A 20,530-nucleotide genomic window follows, 5' to 3' on the forward strand; every position below is an offset into this window, starting at 1 on the left:
ATTCTAAATGCGCATTCCGCGGGCAATACTGGATTTTGATTGTGCATTTTTCGACGCTTTATTACGTCTTAATTAGCCGTGAGCTTTATTAATCGCGTTATATACTGCACGCGGTATCAGAATAAAATTGCGTTTACAAATTTTTCGGTCATTAACGGGATATCGAGGGTGTTGAATGGATCAGCTCCGATTTCAATGGTGTTACAGAACGTTTAATTAGCTCTATTGTAATTAACTCCGTATTTTAAATTTTGTCAATCGCGCACGATACAGCTGAGTTCGATGTTTATCTATCGGTAATTTGATAAAATTTTTCACTGAAACGCAATACAATTGTATCAGCAAATTTACAATCTGGAAATAATCGATACTAATTTATTTCGGTTCAGTAAGATGTACAAAGTTTGCAGTTGTGATTAAAAATTATATCGGCATTTCGTTTTTATGCAAAGCTAGATATTACAAAATGGGCGTCATTTTATATCGTTGCCTTCTAAGTTAAAAAAAAAACTCTGTTTTAACATTTATTAATTTTCGACAATAAATTGCGAATGTATGTACATCTTATGGTACTTTGAATGTTTTTGTTTTTTCAAATGTAATTTGTATATCTATATCGAGATAATAGAATTTTAAAATTGGTACAAAACAAATTTTCTAACTGTAAAAAAAAAATTAATCTTTTAGAGCTTTTATTCGGATAATAAATAACTTTGGTTTTAATTGATTAATTGAGAAACTTATTAGAGACGCGGACATTTTTTTTTTTTAACACAGCAAATATTTTCATCTCTCTACAAATAATATTTTTTATATTTGTTGCAGAGTCGTCACGGCTGTACAACTGTGCTACTGCGGATCGGTGAGTAATATTTTTTTATAATGTCATGGTGATGGGACATTGCATATTATAGATACATAGGAAAAAAAATATATAAATGTGTAAAATAATTATGGAATTAAAAATAAGCTATTTTTAAAATTATCGTAAAAAAAGGACGAAAGAAATCTGTTTAAAATTATTTTTATGAAATAAATATTTCTAATTTCCAAAAAAATTTTTATTCGAACATTTTCCCATCTTAAAAAATTGCTGTGTAACGTGTAAATTAGTAAAAAAACCAGGTCGGCGATTTTGAGGTTCAATTTAATTTTAATATTTAATTAATATGTCCAGGCAAAGACGGTCTTGGCGATTTTCGAGATCGAGGACGACCTAGTGGAAGTACCGTCTTTGTCTGGACATACTTATTAAATATTACAATTCAATAGAACGAGAGTAACGAATAGATAGTCGCGCGAGGGTGACGGGGTGACGGGGGGAGACGGGGGGGAGAGCGAGCGCGGGCCTACGTGCCGCGCGCTAAGTATATTCCCCCACTACTCCCACTCTCGCTCTGTCCTTCTCCAGCGGTCGCGCGAGCACACACGTACTACACACTGCGCAGCGAGCACGTGTCTCCGTACCGAAAGTAATTCGCATTTCCGTTTAACGAAAACCCATCCGGCACGATAACTAAGATTAAACTTGACATCTCTTTCTGTTACAGATCGACGCAGTTGCTGTCCGCTGTTCGCTGTCGTCAACGAGTGTCGTCACCGTCGATATTAAGAATTATACGAACCGCAGTCGGTTCGTCGGTCGTCCGGGAGTTCCGCTAAGTATTCGGACGGCTTTATTGTAAACGCGAGTGCCGAACAGAGTCGCGCGTAAGTGATTAATAATTTTCGCGATTTTAACTTTACCCGGTCGCGTTCGCGAGTGACTTGTGCGCGGAAGGATGGCTCGACACGTCCCATCTGAGAGGAGGAGCAGGCCCGGGACGGGCATCCTGCATCGGCGGAGCAACTTTTAGGTGAGCAGCAATTTTTTTAATAAAATCTTTAATAGCAAAAAATTTACTTTTTTATTAACTCTATTAATTGATATATCAGCATCTCTACATTAATATTTTGCATTTTATGTTACAGTCACCGGCAGAACTCTTCAACTCCGCTGAAGCTCATGCAGATGGGTAAGTCGCATAATTTTTTTGTCGTAGTTTGCAATTGCGGTCTCGTAAAAAATAGTGCGCGCATGGTTTCTTCTAGTCTCATATAAAAATCACGCGAGATTCACCATACTTTGAATTCTTCAACATTCTAGAATTTTAATATCTTATAATATTTCGGGAAAACTTAAATGTAATGCAAAACTTGGATCGGATTTATACATATACGCTAGGTTATACTTATCATATTAGTTAGATCGTTCCATTATTTATCCTTTTTAATAAAACTTGTATTGTCCTAAATTTAACGAATATATATCGAGCGTGTGCAGCACGAAGTTAGGATTTTATGTTCTAGAAATAAAAAAAGAGATAATGGTTTTATACATGTAATAAAAATGCTACCGGTTAATAAAATGACCACCTCATGCCATTAAAGGTATTAAAATTTACAATCTTGCAATTCTCTTAAGAGCGTAATTAAAATCATATTAATATGTTTTTTATAAAGCACGCAACATTTCAGCTATTTTTCTAGAAAATAGGCTGTAATAAAAACGTGTTATAAAAGCGCGAGATTATTTAAACAGAAATGAAAGGCACACCGGTATACCGTTGAATTTATAACATGCAACTGAGGCCCGTTCGCAATTCCGTACTTGCAATTCCTGGCGTATGCGATATTCTTCCCTCGTAAGAATACGGCGCTCATGATGAGCAACAGTGACATATTGGAGTAGATTGCTCCGATGAAAAGACCGAAACTTTTGGACCGTGTTGTACGTACTGGGCAAAGCCCAGAAACGAAATTGGCTCGAAATTCGTGCGACGGTCATAAATCGGCGAAGTCGAATCACCCACTGCCAACTGTACTGTCCACCCTCTCTTTCACCCCTGCTGCGATTTTCCTCCTGCGTTCCACTCTCGTCTCGTCACTACGCTCTCTCTTTCTCTCTCTCTCTCGTTCTCTCTCTGCTGTGCTGTGCCTCGATATGTCTGCCGGTACTGAACTTCATTCGACACCGCGATATTATGACGTATAACGCGAGATAGCGCGAACGTGTCAGAACTGGATGCTGGTTGCCTGGCACCGGCCAACAACGGTGATCGTTATTTGCGGCGGAAAATATCAGCTCTTTGGATCTCCGGTGCTGGCGGATCATCGTCGATCACGGCCGGTCGCGCGACACCGATCGAATCGGCAAAATCGTTATTGCAAAATCCACGCGTATGAGCTTACCCGGCGTAACCGGAGCTCTCGCGTACCCGCCGCTCATTTTTCATTCGGAAGGTTTTACTGCATCTCGATTATGCACGAAATAGCCGGCGAGAGAATAGCGTTACGTGAAATTCCCGCGCGCGGAGATTATGTATCTCTTTAACGTTTCCTATGTTGTAATTTATTGCGGGTTTATTTCTTTCTTTTTTTTTTCTTTTTCTACCCTTCGAACATTTTTCATTGAAAGAAAAAAAGGCTTTATACCTTCAAGATTGCGCAAATTATCATGTAAACGTGATAGGAAAACAAAACTATTTGTCAATGTAAAGTAACGCTCGCGAAATCGCGCTCGTAGAAAGCGTTGTGAATTTTTTCAAAGAACCATGGATAAGACAGTGACAGAGGAGAACAATCGAAGTAGATACGGTTAACTTTCCAGTGCTCGTTTCGATTTCATCTGACGAATTGCGTTCTAGAAGGATTTTCTGGTAAAAGCGTTCAACGGATATATAATGATAAATCGATGCTTTACGAGAGTTCAAGTACGATGGCAATTTCATCAACGTTGCGCAAAACGATCCCGGTAAAAACCGATGCTTTTCAATCGCATATTTTTAACGATAAATTAAAATGCGTTCGATAACGAAATGATTAATATGTAAAATAATATTTCCAAAAGTATTGTGTTCGAATTATGCTTTATTTTTCGTTTTATAAATAATTTAAAACTCTTTTTTTTTTTGTAAAACCCCGGCAGAGATTGATTGAATGTCAAACTGAAGGCACTTTCTGAACTTTAATAAAATTATATTTAGAAGTTTACGGAAAACAATGTTAGCGACCAATGTTAAATCTGAGATTGCCATCTCGCGTGATAACGAGCTAAAAAATTATTTGCGAAGGAAATAAAGGGCTAATTAATAATGAAACGTATCGTGCGTCTGTATTGTTCTATTCTCATTAATATACGCATACATATATCTCTCTCAACATTCGGATCTGTGGAACTATTGACAAGTCGTAGGATGATGGATGGTGGCCATTGCGCCATAGCTACATATGTACTATTATATATTGTCTATTAGGTAACTTCGTCCTGCTCTTATGTCAAAGAGGCTTACTTAACGCCATTTCGAAATCGCATTAGTCGTTGCTGGAACTAGCGTGATTAATTGGAACGGAAAGTTTTCGCTGTGAAAAACAATCGATTCGAATTATATACGTTTGCAATCCGGGAGAAACACTTAAAAACTTACGTATCCGCGCGAGACGGGCGGCGGCGTGCACGTCGAGATTCGAAACGCAGCTCGGTGAGGGAGGAAAGCGCGGCGGGCCAAAGAATCACGTTTCAGGAAGAGTTTCACCGCGGAAATGCAAGAAGGGCGTAGATCGATGTTCGTACGCCGGAGTTCGAGTACGTATAACGGAGGAGTTTCCGCGTCGTCTCGGGGCGAGTGAGGATCCGAAGAGCGAAGGGAGGAAAGGGGTGGGTTCAGCGCACGAGACAGGGACGGGGTATCGAGCCGGGGGGTAAGTCGGAGCGAGACCGAGAGATCACGAAAGCATCGCCGCTATCCGGTAATTGCGCCATGGCGTGTCAGAGGGGATGCTTAATGGCAACGATGCAAATACCGATACCGGCCGTTAATTCCAGTGATTTCGCGGAGAACGATCGAGGAAGAGACCCCTCGGACACGTAGACGCGCGGTTTTCGGAATTTTTCTTCTCCCGGTTAGACCGTTAAACCTTAACGGAGCGCTGCCCTTTTTTTTTTTATTCACCTCCGCGAATTGTTCGCACGCGGGGGATGCTACATGGGAGGCGACGTGCACCCGCCGACGTTGAATCATTCCGCGGCAGGTTGGCGTGACTTCCCCGGGACGAAACGTGAGATCCGCCAAGAAAGAATTTCATACATTCCAGATACGCGATGTTACAAATAGAAGATCGACGTAACACGAGGAAGAGATAATGGAGATCGATCGCTCCGCTATCGATGATACCATTAGCGTGGCGCGAGTTAGGTGGCGAGAAGGAAATAGGCGCAACTACGGCGGGGCTGTTTTTATTATTATTCTTTTTTTTTTTTCTTTCGTTCCGGCGAAGGCAGAATAGGAAATTATTTCACGGCTCGCGTCGTTTGTTTCCCCTTTTCTGCCCACCATTTTTCCGACGACACTTGTCGCGATATAACCTGGTTTCGACGGCGCTACCGTTTTATCAATCGAACCCGAAACGAATATCGAGTATCGAGCGTTTTTCCGCACTCGTACCACCGAGGATGGAAATAGAGTTGTAGCGTACGTAGAAACGCGAGTCAACATTTTTGCTTGCTGCGAGCAAAACCTTCAAGTGCCTTGAATTAATTACACGTAATTACCTGTATCTTAAAACAAATTTATAATTCGAGAATTAATCGCGTCGCGAGTATCGTTCTATTAGCAAAAATAAGTCCTTACCTTTTCCGTGGCGTTGTCGAGTCTTTTGCCGTCCATGTACCAGGACAGCTTTGCTGGCGGCCTTGAACCCACTGTCATGCAATTAATGTCGTACTTCCGATTGGCGCTGAGGGGCGCGTGCTCGCTGCTGAGTATCGTCACCTTCAGCGGCCTCACTGAAACAGGAAAGGGCGCGCGATCACAAAAGCGTACAAGGGCGAGTAAAGCGGTCGAGGGCGTTGATGGCGCTTGATCAAAAAGCACGAACAAGAATTGCGGCAGCTGCGGAATTGCGGTGCTTAGAGTGGCCGCGGACTTGTACCGCCGTCCGCCCCTGCCACCCTAATGCGTTTTAAACGAGTGGTACCGCTGCAGTTACCACCCCGAACGTATTGCCGCAAAACCTACACTCTGATAGCTTCGGGGGAGGGTAGTAGCGCGTTCGCGCGGACCGCACCTCTCATAGATTAAGGCTGGTGGGCGTACGTGTGACGTTTCATGTTGATTAATTGAGACAGGTATTGAATAGTGCGAACAAAATGGAGTTTAACATCAATCTTTAGCCTAATCGCGAGGTTGCAAAATCGTAATTGCCAGCGCGTAACGACGCTCGAATATCTGTCTTCAAGTTATTAGTAATTTCCGTCACGATAATACTAATAACTCTCCTTTTAAATCGATCGGAAGATAATTAGAAGACGGAGGTTCACCGAAAAGAAATTTAGATCAGATACAAATTGCGGGTAAGAAATTTTACGTAGATAATTAATTACATTAGAAACAAAAGTGACTCGATATCAGAAAATCAGCGTTTTCACTTTGGAAAAATTGAGAAAATTATTTGCTGAATATTCTTATAAATGAAGCGCGGCGCTAACAATGTTTACGAGACATTAAATTGCCCTTCGTAAAAACGACGCGATAAGTGGCGGTATTGGCAACTCGACGAAAGACGAGCGTGGATAAAAGTGCCGATGTATTAGTCGGTCGATTCAACCGCGAAATAAGTCTCGGTTAAATCACTCGCGCCCGGCCCTTCCATCGAATTTAATCGGCAACGCTTCGCCAAAGGAACGTCTTTCTTTGGCACGCCGGGATACGGAAAATCGCGAAAGCGACGGCACGACGGAGGCAGATAGGAGACGAGGGTGAGGGAGGGGGAGGGAGGCGGGATTGAGCGGAGGCAGAGGAGAGAGATTTTTCATTCAAGCCGCACCACGCCCCGAGAGTCTGGAATTAAACTTTCAGTACGCCGAACTTTTGACTCCAATGAAAAATTTTCCTCTCTTTCCCGCTTTTCCGCGTCCACCATTACCTTCACTTTCGCTACCTTAATCCACCGGCTACAATCACGCTCGCCGCTTCATCGTGTTGAATCGGCATTGGTGCTAAAAGCACGATTACCAGCATAAGCCGCCGGCACTCGAGCGTCAATACAATCGTGTTGCATATTCGCATCACGCAATTCCGTGCTCACACGGCGAGCGCGGCATCGTAATTCCGTCTTGAACGCCATTCAATTTTCCGATCTTCAACCCTGTTTAAAGAGCTATTAGGTTGCGCGCATACTCACGGCCCCTTCGGCGGCCGTGTATTATTCCCGATCGTATAATTCCCTGTATCCGACAAATTTAATTCTTCCGGGTGTAGGAGGGAAATTTTTTCGGCTTTAATTTCTGCGAGCTGGTCAGAAATTAGCGCTCCCTTCGTTCGTGCCTCCGGTGCGGTGCTTATTACGCGGGGGGTCGAGCCTTTTTATCTCGTCCACCTTTTTCTTCCATCCCTCCCCCTCGTGTTTATTATTTCGTTATTACGAGTAAAATAACGTGCGCGTTTTTTGCTTTCTCGTCGTTACGCGAATGAATGGACCAAGGGGAGAGAAAGAGAGAGACGTGACCGAGAGCAGCATTCTTCTCACGTTGTATAAACGTTCGTCAGCTTTTTCGCCCGTTGTATTGTATACGTTCGGACGGACGGCCATGACGAATAGCGCCGTGCGAAAAAGTGCGTCGGTGTCCATTAGATGACCACTGAGTGCCCCATCGTGCACGCGAACGCGTTGTGGTCACGCCGATGGTCTAATGGGTGTCGTCTGACGGATGATGTGTTTCGCGCGCGGATCGGATTTATATAACAAACAACGCTTCCTGCTCCCCGTGGATTCATTAGACGATTTTTCCGCCGACCGCCGGAGCGGCTAATAATTTCCACTTCACTTTTCGCGACGATATTTCACGGTTCGCGAACCGCTCGTGAGAAATTATTACGATTAAATTCGGACGACTGTTTAAACTTTCTGAACTACCTCGCCCTGGAGTTTTATAATAATATCGTACCCCCGATAGATTTTATTTAGAAGAGATAATCGCCAGGGCGCGCGAAGTCTAGCTTAAAAAAAAGAAAAAAAAACGGGTCTCTTTTAATTGTTGTTTTAACAGTGTTATACTTTCGATCGGGAAAATTCTGTATCATTTCCATAATGAATCTGTGTGTATCCTCGGCTAAATAGAAACGAGACGTCGTCGTCGTTTTATCTCGTGAAATAAAATTTTAATTGGAACTCGGTGAAGAAGGGAAAATAGACTATTACAAGAAACCGATAATACAATGGGAAGTATCTATCGGAATGCAATTTATTCGATATTAAAGAATACTGATAATTCCGATTCTGGCAATCATTGTTTTTACGATAAGCGTATAATACTTCTACGTACCTGCAAGGGTATCTGGGGGCTGCTTAGACAGACAAACTGAAAATAACGCCAATAAAGAACGCCGACGGGCACGAAAGACGATTGTTCTTTGGGATTGCCGCGACAGTCGCAAAAGGATTCGACACGTTTCGGGTAAGAGACACGGAACGGCGGAATAAAAACGATACTAACGAGATCGAGGTGCAAAAAGGGGTTAAAGAGAAAGGGTGGAGAGCAGGACGGAAGGGTGCGAGAGGGAAAGATATAGAGGGGAAAAAGGTAAGAGAAACAGATAGATAGATAGATAGAGAGAGAGAGACAGAGAGAGAGAGAGAGAGAGAGAGAGAGAGAGAGAGAGAAGAGAAGAGAGAACGAGAACGGGTGAGTAACGAATGAGCGGACGAGGTTGAACTTATTGCTATCGCGAATTGAAAATACGTCCGTGCTTAATCCGGCGGGGCTTACGGTCGCGTTTGCATATTCCGGCTGCCTACCTTCGCCCAGATATCCCGCACCGCCATCGGTAGTTTTTGGCGACTCCGCCGCGCCATCGCCGGTCCTTTCTCTCTGTTTATTCGTACTCGCTTTATTACGTTCCCGGATTAATTCAAAGTTACAGACAAAAAGATTGTAGGTATTAAATGTACCGGCGCGCACTCCGCAAAACAGAACTGCTCCCCGTATCTGAGCGAATAATGTTACGTAGATGGACCGAAAACGGCCCTCTTTCTCTCCCTTCTGGTCGTGCGGCTGCATATCGCGAGCCCGCTGGCTTTTTACTGCGCTGCGAAAAATGCAAAACGATCTCCCTTCAACGTGTGCCAGCAACACCGTGTGTCATCCCGGACAGGAAGCTGTCCTAACGTGACGCACTGTGAAAGATGCACGTTAAAATGCCGCCGTTCAACCGTGCTTTTTAAACTTTGCCGTTTAACCTGAGTCATTAGACGACGGAAATCGCTCTATAAAGCACAATTCACGGATCTTTTATTAGTCACAATTTTTTTTTACGCGATAAGCAAGCAACACGACATACGTGTTGGTAATATTAATTTCCATTACGAAATATCCCGACTCACGATCGCGGTAGGATTAACATTTTTGCTGATAAAGATTAATACCGGGATTCTTCAATGCGCCAAGATAGAAAGAGCGATTTTTTAATCATGCTGTTTTTATATATACGAACGCAATTGCGGGGGCTGCAATTAGCATCGGAGTTTGCGGAATTGCAATATTACATTGTGCGCATTGGCGCTCTAATGAGTAACTCCCGGCAACGCGTCGTGTAAATTTGTTGGCCGACTCGCGCGCATTAGTAGTAACGGACGGAGGGAAACGCTAATGAGTAGGCGAGGCGGGACCGCCTGAGCGTGGACGCTGTTTGAATAGAGTGGAAGACGAAGTTAACTCGAACTGGGTGGATGAAGAGTCCGCGAAATAGCGCCAGCGCAGCGCAGGGTGCGGTGCGGCGGCGGTCCGTCGGACAAATTAACAGCGCGGCGACTCTGATTCTGTTTGCAAGGAATCGCAATTGTAGACCTCCGAATCGCGCAATTTCGATCACCGAAATTTGTCCGCGCGCCCTGCCACCCCCGAGTCTAAAGCTCATCCGACGTGCTCCGAAACTCGTAGAGGGAGGAGGGGACAAGTTTCGCGATATTAACCTGGTCGCGACGAACGGAGCGTTTCACCCTGGCTGTACAAAAGCGCGCGTCGCGGTCGCGCTTTTATTTGCGTTCATTAGCCATCACGCGTGTTATGAAACTCTATATAACGCCGATCGAAAACGCGCGAGTTTCTCGAAACTTTGTTCAATGGCCGAGTTCGTAAACCAATTACTCGTTATTTCATCCGTGAAATGATTGCGGCCGCACTTGTGTAAGTTTCGCATGGACGCGTGTATCGATGTTACTCGTGTAATTTATTTATCTCGCAGTGTTTACCGGTACGCACGATACGTTCTGCAAATCGAGAAATCCGAGAATTTAACGTTACGCCAAAGTCCCGCCCGAGATTTCGTGCGAGTGAACGCTCTCGTAATTCACCCTCCCGGTAACGGTTATCGTTAGTATTCGCTTTCGGCACCCTGGAGTCGTTCTTGCGCGTGTGGCGCATAGAATTTTTGGGAGATAAAAAAAAATATTTACGCGAACTACTCTGGTGGCCGATTCGCCGGCGCGACAGTGACAAGCCCGAGGAATGTTCGGAGTATCTTGACCACTTTCCTTAATTCCGCGTTCCCTCTGGGCAGCATCTATCCCGCTCAACAATGATCGCCAATAACATTAATCAAGAACGTTCCTCCGCCACGCCCGCATGTCGCTCGGCAATCCCGCGCGGGTTACCCCGTCGGTTCTCGGGACATTTACGGCTCTCCCGTTACGTCGTCTCGACGATGAGCCGGCGACGAGGGCGAGGGAGGAAACCGAGGGTCGGAGCGTTTCGTGGGGAGGGAACATTTGTAAATGCACGGCCGTCGTTGTACGCGGTCCTACGACTGCGAATTGTTTGCGAGTAACGCGGCCTTGTCCCGGGGTCACACGAGACTCACTCGACTTCAGTCATAGTCTGAGAGGGCTCTCCTGTCTCCTTCAAGAGCACCGTCTCCGGTATACAATCAAGCTTCCCCCAGTCGAGTTTCGAGGACTTGGGCCTCTTTCATCGCTCTTTCTCTCGCCTCCGCCCTTATCTCCCCGCTTGCATCTTTCTCCCGCTTGTATGCGCTCGATCTTCGGGTGCCCTTTCATTCTCATCCGGTGGCTTTACTTCGTCCTGTCATCATTGTAGTCGTCAGTGGCAGTTGTCGTCGCGGGCTTATATCGTGTCACCGCGCCATGGATGTCACAGAGGAAAAGCGCAGAGGCCATCTTGTCGTGGCCCTTAACTATCTGTGTGCGACTCGTATTTCCTACTTTATCCTTTCCTCGCTACCTTTGCGCGGCTCCTTTCCAGTTCCTTCGCTGCGCGGTTGCGTCGCGCCGCCTTTGTGAATCTCTATGCATTTCTCGTGGGTAACGTCGTTTGCTACCAACGAAGCCGAGAACTTTGTAAAAGGTCGAGTTTTGATGCCGCGGCAATCTGATTTCAAAATGATTACGAAGTGTATTAAGCTCGGACAGAGAAATACGAGGAATTAGGAACGAAATGACTTTTAAGTCGATTAATATGTAGAAATGTTTATTTAGTTTCTACGTCTGTACAAACATAGCCCTGAATTTTTTATAAAGATTGAATTTCTAATAGACTTAATCAGGTTCGTGATATTTGATTTTATTTTTACAAAAAGTTGTTCGATAAATATAAAATTTGTAAAATTACATTTGATTGCAAATATAGAACGACGCTAAAATAATTATTTTATTGTGCCGTATAATACGATATTCATAAATTCGTTCTTTTTAAATGTCTATCTTAGGAAAACTTTGAATATGTAAATTTCGAACAAAACTTTTAATATTTCAAGCCAAATGTATGTTATAATTACGTTTAACCAATTTTATTTTATATTCCACTTTGATCGCATAACGATTATTTTTATGTGAAAACACAAAGTTTTTCTAGCAAAACCAAAAAAAAAAAAAATTGTCAGAACGGAAAAGAGGAAAAATTTCGAATAAAGAAATCGCGCCTAATCTCGGGAAATGATATCGCGGATTCTCGCCGACGTAGTGCGCCCGAGAGAGCCGCAAAAACGACCCGAACAGTCGCTGATCGGACGGGGAATAAAACGGCCACATCTCCGCTCCCGAGAGAGCCAGCTTTCCAGTGAACTCTTCCCCGAAGAGTTTCTCAATTTTCAATTCCATGAATACTCGCGCGCAGCGTCCCCTGCCCAAAATGACTACCGTGAATCCCCCATCGATGTGAATCTTTTTGTCTCGCGCGACTTATCAGCCGCGCTTCTAGGAGGAAGCCGCATTGAAAAATCGCCGATTCCATTAAAAGTTCAGCGGATTTCCGGGGCTCGGTGTGATTTTCACCCGCCTCACGTCACGACCTGAAAGATCAGCTCCGCGCAGCTGAATGCTCGTCCCGTGTCGTAGAAACCGACTTGATCACCACCGGCCGATCCCAAAAAAGCTCACGCTCATCGGTATTACCAATTTTTTTTACTCGATTTTTTTTTCGCCCCGTCTCTCTCTCTCTTTCTTCCTTCCTCCCACGGTCTCATTCGCAGCGAGCTTTTCCGTTCCGCTCGACGCGAGTTAGCTCTTCTTATCCTCATACTCCTCGGCGACCAATTTCCAAGTCTCTCACGCTGTAAATCAGGCCCACCGTTACCCAATTTCGCAGGCTGACTCCATTACTAGCCTGCCCTCTAATTAGTCAGGCTCGATTAGGTTGGGGGTGGGCTGGGTCGAGCGAGGTAGGTTAGTGTCGGGTTTGTTCTCCATTCCCCTCGAGAGCGCCGATTCAATCCCAAGGTCGTTCTCATCCTCTTCGGAACTTCCATCGCCTCCATATTATACGTTCTCAATCTCTTCTGTTTCCATTCTCGCTTGCGGTGGCGACTCCATTCTCTGTCGCGTGTAATTCTACTCTCTCTCTATATATACATACATATATATGTTCTCTCTCTCTCTCTCTCATTTGCTCTTTCTCTCCCTTTCACTATCTTTCCACCGTTTCACGTTTTAATGAAGCGATAAAACGTACATGTGATTTCGTTTCGTCCGCTATTCGCGTTTGCTCGCTTTTGATAATCCCTCATTTGTATTGCGCTCGCATCTCGACATTGCGCTCGGCTTTTTGGTGCAGTGACCGCTTATAGCTCCAGCTAATTAAATTTCCCCGAATATGTGTGTATATAGCAAGTTGGTGATCATACGGATGGTTAATATTGTTATTCTAAATATTCAGTATATCGTCCAATGTAGAATCGCGGAGGATTAATTCCGCATGATTAACTTCGTTTAACGCAATTGACATGTTAAGCGGGCTGCTCCACGTAAGATCTCCCGGTGGTATATAGCGCTCCGTCCGATCAGATAAAAGCTGTGCGAAATGGAAAAAGAATCGACCCTTGTTAAGACTTAACAAGGGTATCAACTTATCCTCATAAGTTCCCATAGGTCGGAATATCACGCTCGATTCACGGCAAATTCAATCAAACGTTAGTCAGACTGATTCCATTACATTAATCTTCCCAGGTTTCTCCCCTTTTTCTTAATAAGAGGTTGACTTTCCTTCCGCAAGCAAGATTGAAACCTTTCACCCCGTGTCCGGTTCCATCGATTCGGATTACAGATATGTATGAAAAATTGCCGCAAGAGGAAATTGCGAGATTTGTTACCAATTATAAGTACGGGATATGAAAGGGATGGTCGGACATATATAGATTTATACTACTTGCGTTTGGAACGCCGCGTGTTTGTTTCAAGCAATTACATTTATAATAAAGAGGAAGTTTATATTCAAAAAAAAAATACTACTTCCACAACCCAGAGAAATGAGTTTAAGAGAGGTCGTACTTTACAATTGGCTAGAAGAAAAAAGATACAGCTCAGTTGAATAGCTTCGAACTTCTCGACTACTCCGGCGAACAATAAATACGGCTTTTTTTTCCTCGCCCCTTAAAACCACAACGACGATGAGGAAGTTTTCAACGAAGTTATCATTACGAGAAGATTTCGCCGCGTGATGTCCGCGTCAGCGCGACAAGAATAACCGAAAAAAAAGAAAAATAAAAAAAAAAAAAGAAAATACTCGTAATTATTTTAATTTCGCGCCGCGTGTTGCATCGGCTTTCCCTTCGCGATTCGCGCGGTTTATTTCCATTTCTCACAGCTGCCAGTGAACGTGCGTCCCGGTGAAAATAATTCGGGCGATAAACCCCTGCAGGGGGAAAAATATGCCATTACCGGGCGCTCCATTTGTAAATGCGACGATTTTCGTGCGCGCAAGCGTTAAATATTAATTTTCTCGGAATAATGGGATTTCAAAACCACGGTACACAACTGAATGTGACACGCGATGTACCGACTGGCGGCCGGTACTTCGGAATTCGCGCAGAAAGACTCGATGAACCGTGAAATAATAATGATCCGCGATTAAACTGCGTTATACGCGGCCATCGTTCAGCGCGCCGTGCGTTTTGATAATTTATTTCGCAGCGTACGTGCGCGCCCTCCTGTCACGGCTCATATTAACGGCCGCGGTTTATTTATTATGAAACGTTTGCTGGCTGACCGAAGGGCCAGATCGATTCACTCTTCGATAAGCACGTCGAAAATGTGCTTCTCGCCCATAAATCCGCCTGAATCTGGTAGCGGCGTGCTCGCCTTGATTTCCTTCACAATATCGAACGTTGCATCGATGTTGATATTATATTTTGTATGGAAAACAATATCCATTAATTTGCTTCAACCCGTGAATAATTGGACGAATGTACAAATTGTATCAACGTTCGTGAATTTCTTGTAAGAAAAAGATGCGATTAAGAACAGAAAAAAAGGGTATTAATTCAATTTTTTTTAATGATTTTAAAATGATTTTGATACGAGAGATACAAGCCAATGTATATAAGCTGGGAATAAATGCGTAGCATTTACAACGTTCTCTACAAAACTCACAACCAGTTAAAAAAATATTTTTTAACCTTTTTTTTTTTATTTGGGCTTTATGTTGAACAGGTGGTACAATATCCCATCTATTTTCTCTTACCGGACAAAGAAAACCCAATCTATCATCAATTTAGCGCGCATAATTCAATCTGTTATAGAATGCCGGTAGATCTTTTCGTTGCAACAACGCGAGATCCAGATGAGTTTTCGCGGCCGGGAAATTGCATTTTCCGCGCCACTCCGCGCGGTGAAAGCCTTCGCGGCGTTAAGCGAATACTTTCTCGTTCGTTCGCGATTCGCAATCCATCCGGCGTGCAGTCATGCAAATAACGCTTCGAACGTATGTCCATAGGAATCGCACGACCAGTACTCGCGAAAAAGAGGGAGAGAGAGAGAGAGAGAAATGAGAGACGAAACGGGATATCGAGGGGGGGGAAGCTCGAGGGGGATGGTAGAAAGCATAAAGTCGCGTGGAAATCGCTCTCGTTTGTCGAGTCGTCCGTAAAAGGCGGCGGAGAGGCGGACGTAAGGCCGCATACCGATAATTCCACGGAGCACTCCGTGGAATTTATGAGGTTTAATCCTTTGCGGAATCCAAGAGAGGCGGCGTCCTCCCCCCTTGGTATCCCATGCCACCAGGGTAGACGACGGCTCTAGGGGGTTGGGGGGAGACCGGGCATGGCTCCGACGGCGGGGGCCGCACGCCGGAGACGCCGGGTTCAAAGTGCACAGGGAAGAAAGCTCGCGTTCTCCGCTTCTCGGCGAAAGAGCCCGGGGGCTTTAACGCCGGGCAATAAAACCCGTGAAGTGGCGTAATGCCTATACGAGTGTGATGCTCGTGAGTATAATACCTGGGAGATACGTATACTTCCTCAGCCCTCCCCCTCGCCCCCGTCTCTTTTTCCCGCGGCAGGTGCACGGCGGGGTTGATGCGCTTATTTCCTGCGTTATTCGGCAAAACGTAAAGCGGAAATTAAAGCTGATAGACCGGGTAACGGCCCAGTACGGATAATTATGTTCGCTCACATCTTTCCCTTTGGCGCGAATCGGCGGGAGCGCGAGGCTATTTGCATATCACCCCGAGTCCGTCCTGTATTTTTGACGTTGCGCCGGCCGCGCGTATTTTTGGGCGCGAGGGCAGACGAAAACGTATGATAATTTTAACGAATAATTATTTCCGACATCAAAACTGTTGCTATTAATAAACGGCCGTGACAAAAACGTGATGATTTAAGCTGTTGAATTATACCCGAGATGTGAGGTGCATTTTGGAAACGAATGGAGAGGGCTTGATGCTTTGTTCCTCCGCGTAGTTTCGCGTACTATCGTCGCGCGAATTAGCGAAACATCTTTTCCACGCGATCTCGATTGATATCAATAAGTACTGAGCTGCTTTCCACTTAACGGCTCCGTGCGGGATATAACTTTCCCGTCCGCGTGCATCGCAGCTTTTTTTCTCTTCCCTTCCCCCCCTTTGGACACGTTGCGACGCAGGCTGCAACTTCCTCGCCCAATTAAAAATAATTGAATGCAAAATCCGCTTTAATTCGCCAACTTTCAGACGGCTCGTGATAGGAGCTCGTAATTATGCGCGCAGACTATATAAGGTGTGCGCGTGCTTCGCTAAAAGCGCCCGTGCCCTCGCGTTTTTACCATCGTGCCTTTATACTTTTACGACAAGTATGCATCACTCGGCCATGACGGATATACGGCAAAAGATACGGGCGTGTGTCGAGCTTTTACGCAAAAAAAAAAAAAAAAAAAAGGGGGAGGATCGTGGAGCCGGCGCGATAAAAGCGACTCCGGGAAAGAGCGAAGTGCTCGTACGCGATTTATTGTAATCACCACTAAAACACGGTACGCAACAATTTGCAGTGACGTTCAACGATGCGAATTCGGTGCTTCATCGATCGCGCTCCCAATACGGGATCGGATGGGATGACGGTTACGGCGGAGTTTGCTGTTAATACTTCACGCTTCTTGCGGGTTAGAAAATAAAGTAAAAAAAGAAAAAAAAAGAAGAAAATGAGGAAGAAGAGAAAAAGAACTGCGATGCCTTTACGATCGATGGCGAGCCTATCGTTCGCTCGTCGCTCATTTACCGCGAGAACGGCCGCTCGATACTGCTCGCTTGGTGCTCTGCCAATCGCGAGGGTGATAAGGATCGGCGCGGGGATATCATTTATGTGGAAGACGCGCTGCCCACAATAGGCTGCACCACTGATGCGCCATTACTCGAATATTTCAGCGACATTGAACCGCGACGCACGTACGCCCGATATACGCATGATGGAAAATTGGGTCTCTCCAGGGTTTAATTGAACGACCGCCGGCGCGGTCTCCGAATGCTTGTCCGTAACGTGAAACGGCGAAATGATAATTGACGGCCGCTTATAGCGCACTCGTTGCGAAACCGTCATACGCGTAAAAAAAATTACGCCCGCTTTTGTGCCCACACGACGCAGTTAAATACACGCACCCTGTAAAAAGAAATCCGATCTTTCCCTCCGGCGCTTTGTCGCGAACAAAAAGAAGGATGGATTTTCGATAATTTCCCGAACGTAGATGTCCGCCAGCGTTCGACTTTGCCCGCCCCGTAAATCTCGTTTCCCGACGAAAATCGTACTTTCTTTTTTATAGGGGAGGGTATACATTATCACTTTGCTGCAGAATGCAGTCTATATTTTTATTACCTCGTTATATATGGCACGTATACGTCATTGTTGCGTCTCTTTTTAATTTTTTTTAAAAAAGGGTTACATTCTTTCGGCTGTTTCCACGACAAAAGAGATTTTCTCGTGAGTTACGGAACCGCGTAAAAATAAAAAAAGAAATTTAAGTAACGATACGAATTCCGCCCTTACACTCGCGCACCTTCGACAGATGGAAAGCTCTTTCTCCACCAGAGCCATTAATTCTTCTCACGGACGCGAGGATGGCTTTCCGCCGGGCTTGAAACATTGAGAAAAGCGGAAGGAATATCCAATTCAGAAAAGATAATAAGGCCGCGACATTGTCGATGAGCGTCAGCGAAATGGGGTGAGCCACTTTTAGAAGCGGCTCGTCGCTTCACGGCGAAAACGAGGTAAAGCGAAGGAAACCGCGATGACTTTCCGCGCGACCTCCGATGCCCCGAAGCCCCTCTTTCTCCTCGGAATTTAATAAAAATCCAAGAGAGCTTTCAGAATCGAGCTCGCGACCCGTCGCCGGGCTCTACAGGGGAACATTATGCGTTTCGACTCCCTCCCTCCCCCCCCATCTCTCCGGTGCATCGCTCGTCGATTTTATTTCGTCTTACTTTCCCTATCGCGTTCCTGGCTTTACCCATGCGTGTTCTTTTCTTACTTCCTCTTGTCTTCTCGTCTCTTCACCACATCACATTTCGTTGAGACGTTTCACCCATCTCGAGTAACTTCCAGACAAATTGCGTCGCGGAGTGGTGCTTGGATCGACTGTGTCGAGGGAATTGAAGTATTTGTTATATAACGTGTAATATTGGCAATACAACGCACGCTCCGCCGCTCGATTGATTGATTAATTGCACGTCGTAGCGCCAAGACCGAACGGTTAAATACATTGACATAAAAAAAAGAAAAAAAATTATATTAATCATCATTGGCCGTCTGGCAAATTTAAAATTGCTCGGCGATTTTTCTTCGCGACCCGAAACTGGAATAACGCGTTGTCTTCGCCAAACTGCCGAGAGAAAGAAGAAATGGAGAGCACGTGGCCGCGGAATAAACGGGATTGCAAAGCCAAAGTCGGGGCTCTAGGTTAAATACTTTCCCGCTTCGGTATTCAGCTTCGTTTACTCGACAACGCAGATTTTCCCTTTGGCCCGATTCGCAAATGCATTCCTTTTGCGCCGATTCACAGAGGAAAGCGGCGAGCATGGCTGGGCGGATCGATTGTACCCTTTGGATTTATCCTCCTGAGAGACCGCAGGCGGTGTTACACTTTGTAACTACGGCGCAACAACGAAACTACGAAGCTCCATGAGTTTCAGCTATCCGCCGGCCTTTAGGTTTTGCACGTAAAAAAAAAACGGGGGACGCGCTCACTCGTAATATTTTGCAAGCTATCTATATGAATTTAGATTACTTATGTACGCTATTATTCAAATGTGTTTGATTAGAATAAGTTGCGCAAACGTTAGAAAAAAGTTTTAGGAAAATTGCGTCGAATTAAATATTGATTTACAATTTATTAAAAAAAAAAAATAAAAAAATAAAAAACCTGGAAATATAAATAATTGCACGAGATATAAATATATGAACTTACGATGCATTTCAATCGCTACCGACGTTGACACGGGCTGACTGATGTTGTTGTTGGAAGCCTGACAATCGAACACCGCGTGAAGATCCGCTCTCGATAGTTCTCTGACAACCAGGGTGTTTCTGCGAAGAGCAGGAAACTCGCCTGGCTCGTCTTTAGAATCTAAAAGCGTTTCTCCGCGCCACCATCTCACTTTAGGCTCGGGGCGACCTGGAAATAAGTGCCATAAAATTTGTTAGAAATAATTCGTGATACTAAGCCGGTATAAAATAAAAGTCGAACTTAAGGCTAAACAAGTTTGGGTTATTAAGATTTAAACGCATATTCGCAAGTTTAATATTTATCACAACTTCTATTTTCTATTTTCGCTTACTCAATATTTTATCATCGACTCTTTACCACAGAATTTAAATCGTAATTTGATAAGTGAAATTGATTTATTTAACAGATTATAATGAAAACAATAAAATATGTATTTACTGTGTTTAAATTTTTGCTAATAAAATATAACTTATTTGTTTCAGATGATAATCCAGAGGAAGACTTTCGTCGAAGAAGCACCAGACTGAGAGGAGGAGGAGAGCCTAGGAAAGGCATCAGGCACCGGCGGAGCAACTTTTAGGTAAGCATGAATTTTTTAAAATAAAATCTTTATTAAAAAAAAAACTTACTTTTTTTTTATTAATTTTATTAACGAATATACTGGCATCTCTACATTAATGTTTTCCATTTTATGTTACAGTCACCGGCAGCATTCTGCAACTCCGCTGACATCATGCAGATTGGTAAGTCATTTAATATTCTTCTCGCGAGAAAACCGCGTTGCAATAGCATCGAAGAATTCACCACGCTCTCTCATGTAACGTACCATCGCAGGTTACTTTCTGTCTCGCCACTTGTCCGCAAGAGTTTGCCAAGTCCCGTGCATATACGTACATTTCGCCCCCTTTGCCCGCCCACATCGGCATAGGCTGCGCGGTGCGCGTTAATTCATAATTCATAATGGTCGTTGCGTGCGGATAATCCCCCGGGGGTGAATATCCCGTTAAAGGGAGGCGGCGAGTCAGAGGGGCGGTCTAGCTTGTACCGGAGCGACCTCATTATTTTTTACCGGACCTATTTTCGTTCAGGAGGGACAAGCAGAAAAACACGCGCGGTTGCGAAGGGCGAGGAGGGGGGAAGGGGAGGGGGGGAAGGAGGGGAAGGGAGCCGAGGGAGTCGCGCGGGCGGTGGCGCCGGGGGTTGTAGGAGTAGAGTGGAATTGTAGGCGGTGGTGAAGAGCGGTATAAGAGAGCACTGTCGTGTCCCTCGGGTGGCGGCATGCGAGGTAATAAAAATAAATTTA

The 20,530-nt window shown here is 44.7% G+C and overlaps 1 protein-coding gene and 1 long non-coding RNA gene across 5 annotated transcripts in view; one reads left to right on the forward strand and one right to left on the reverse strand.

Moving 5' to 3' along the window:
- Positions 1-20,530, reverse strand: part of LOC139103462 (synaptogenesis protein syg-1) — a 256,134-nt gene that overhangs the window by 19,551 nt on the left and 216,053 nt on the right. For all 4 annotated transcript variants that reach the window (XM_070658153.1, XM_070658155.1, XM_070658154.1 and 1 more), the window contains 2 exons: positions 19,189-19,395; positions 5,670-5,824 (listed from right to left, as the gene is read on the reverse strand). In XM_070658153.1, the coding sequence (XP_070514254.1) occupies positions 5,670-5,824; positions 19,189-19,395 (362 nt within the window). The remainder of the gene's footprint in view (positions 1-5,669; positions 5,825-19,188; positions 19,396-20,530) is intronic.
- On the forward strand, positions 653-20,119 carry LOC139103464 (uncharacterized). The gene is made up of 3 exons (XR_011545894.1): positions 653-1,856; positions 1,972-2,015; positions 19,710-20,119. It is a non-coding gene; the product is annotated as an uncharacterized lncRNA (long non-coding RNA).

This window comes from Cardiocondyla obscurior, linkage group LG06 (assembly GCF_019399895.1).
Source record: "Cardiocondyla obscurior isolate alpha-2009 linkage group LG06, Cobs3.1, whole genome shotgun sequence".
Lineage (NCBI taxonomy): Eukaryota > Metazoa > Arthropoda > Insecta > Hymenoptera > Formicidae > Cardiocondyla > Cardiocondyla obscurior.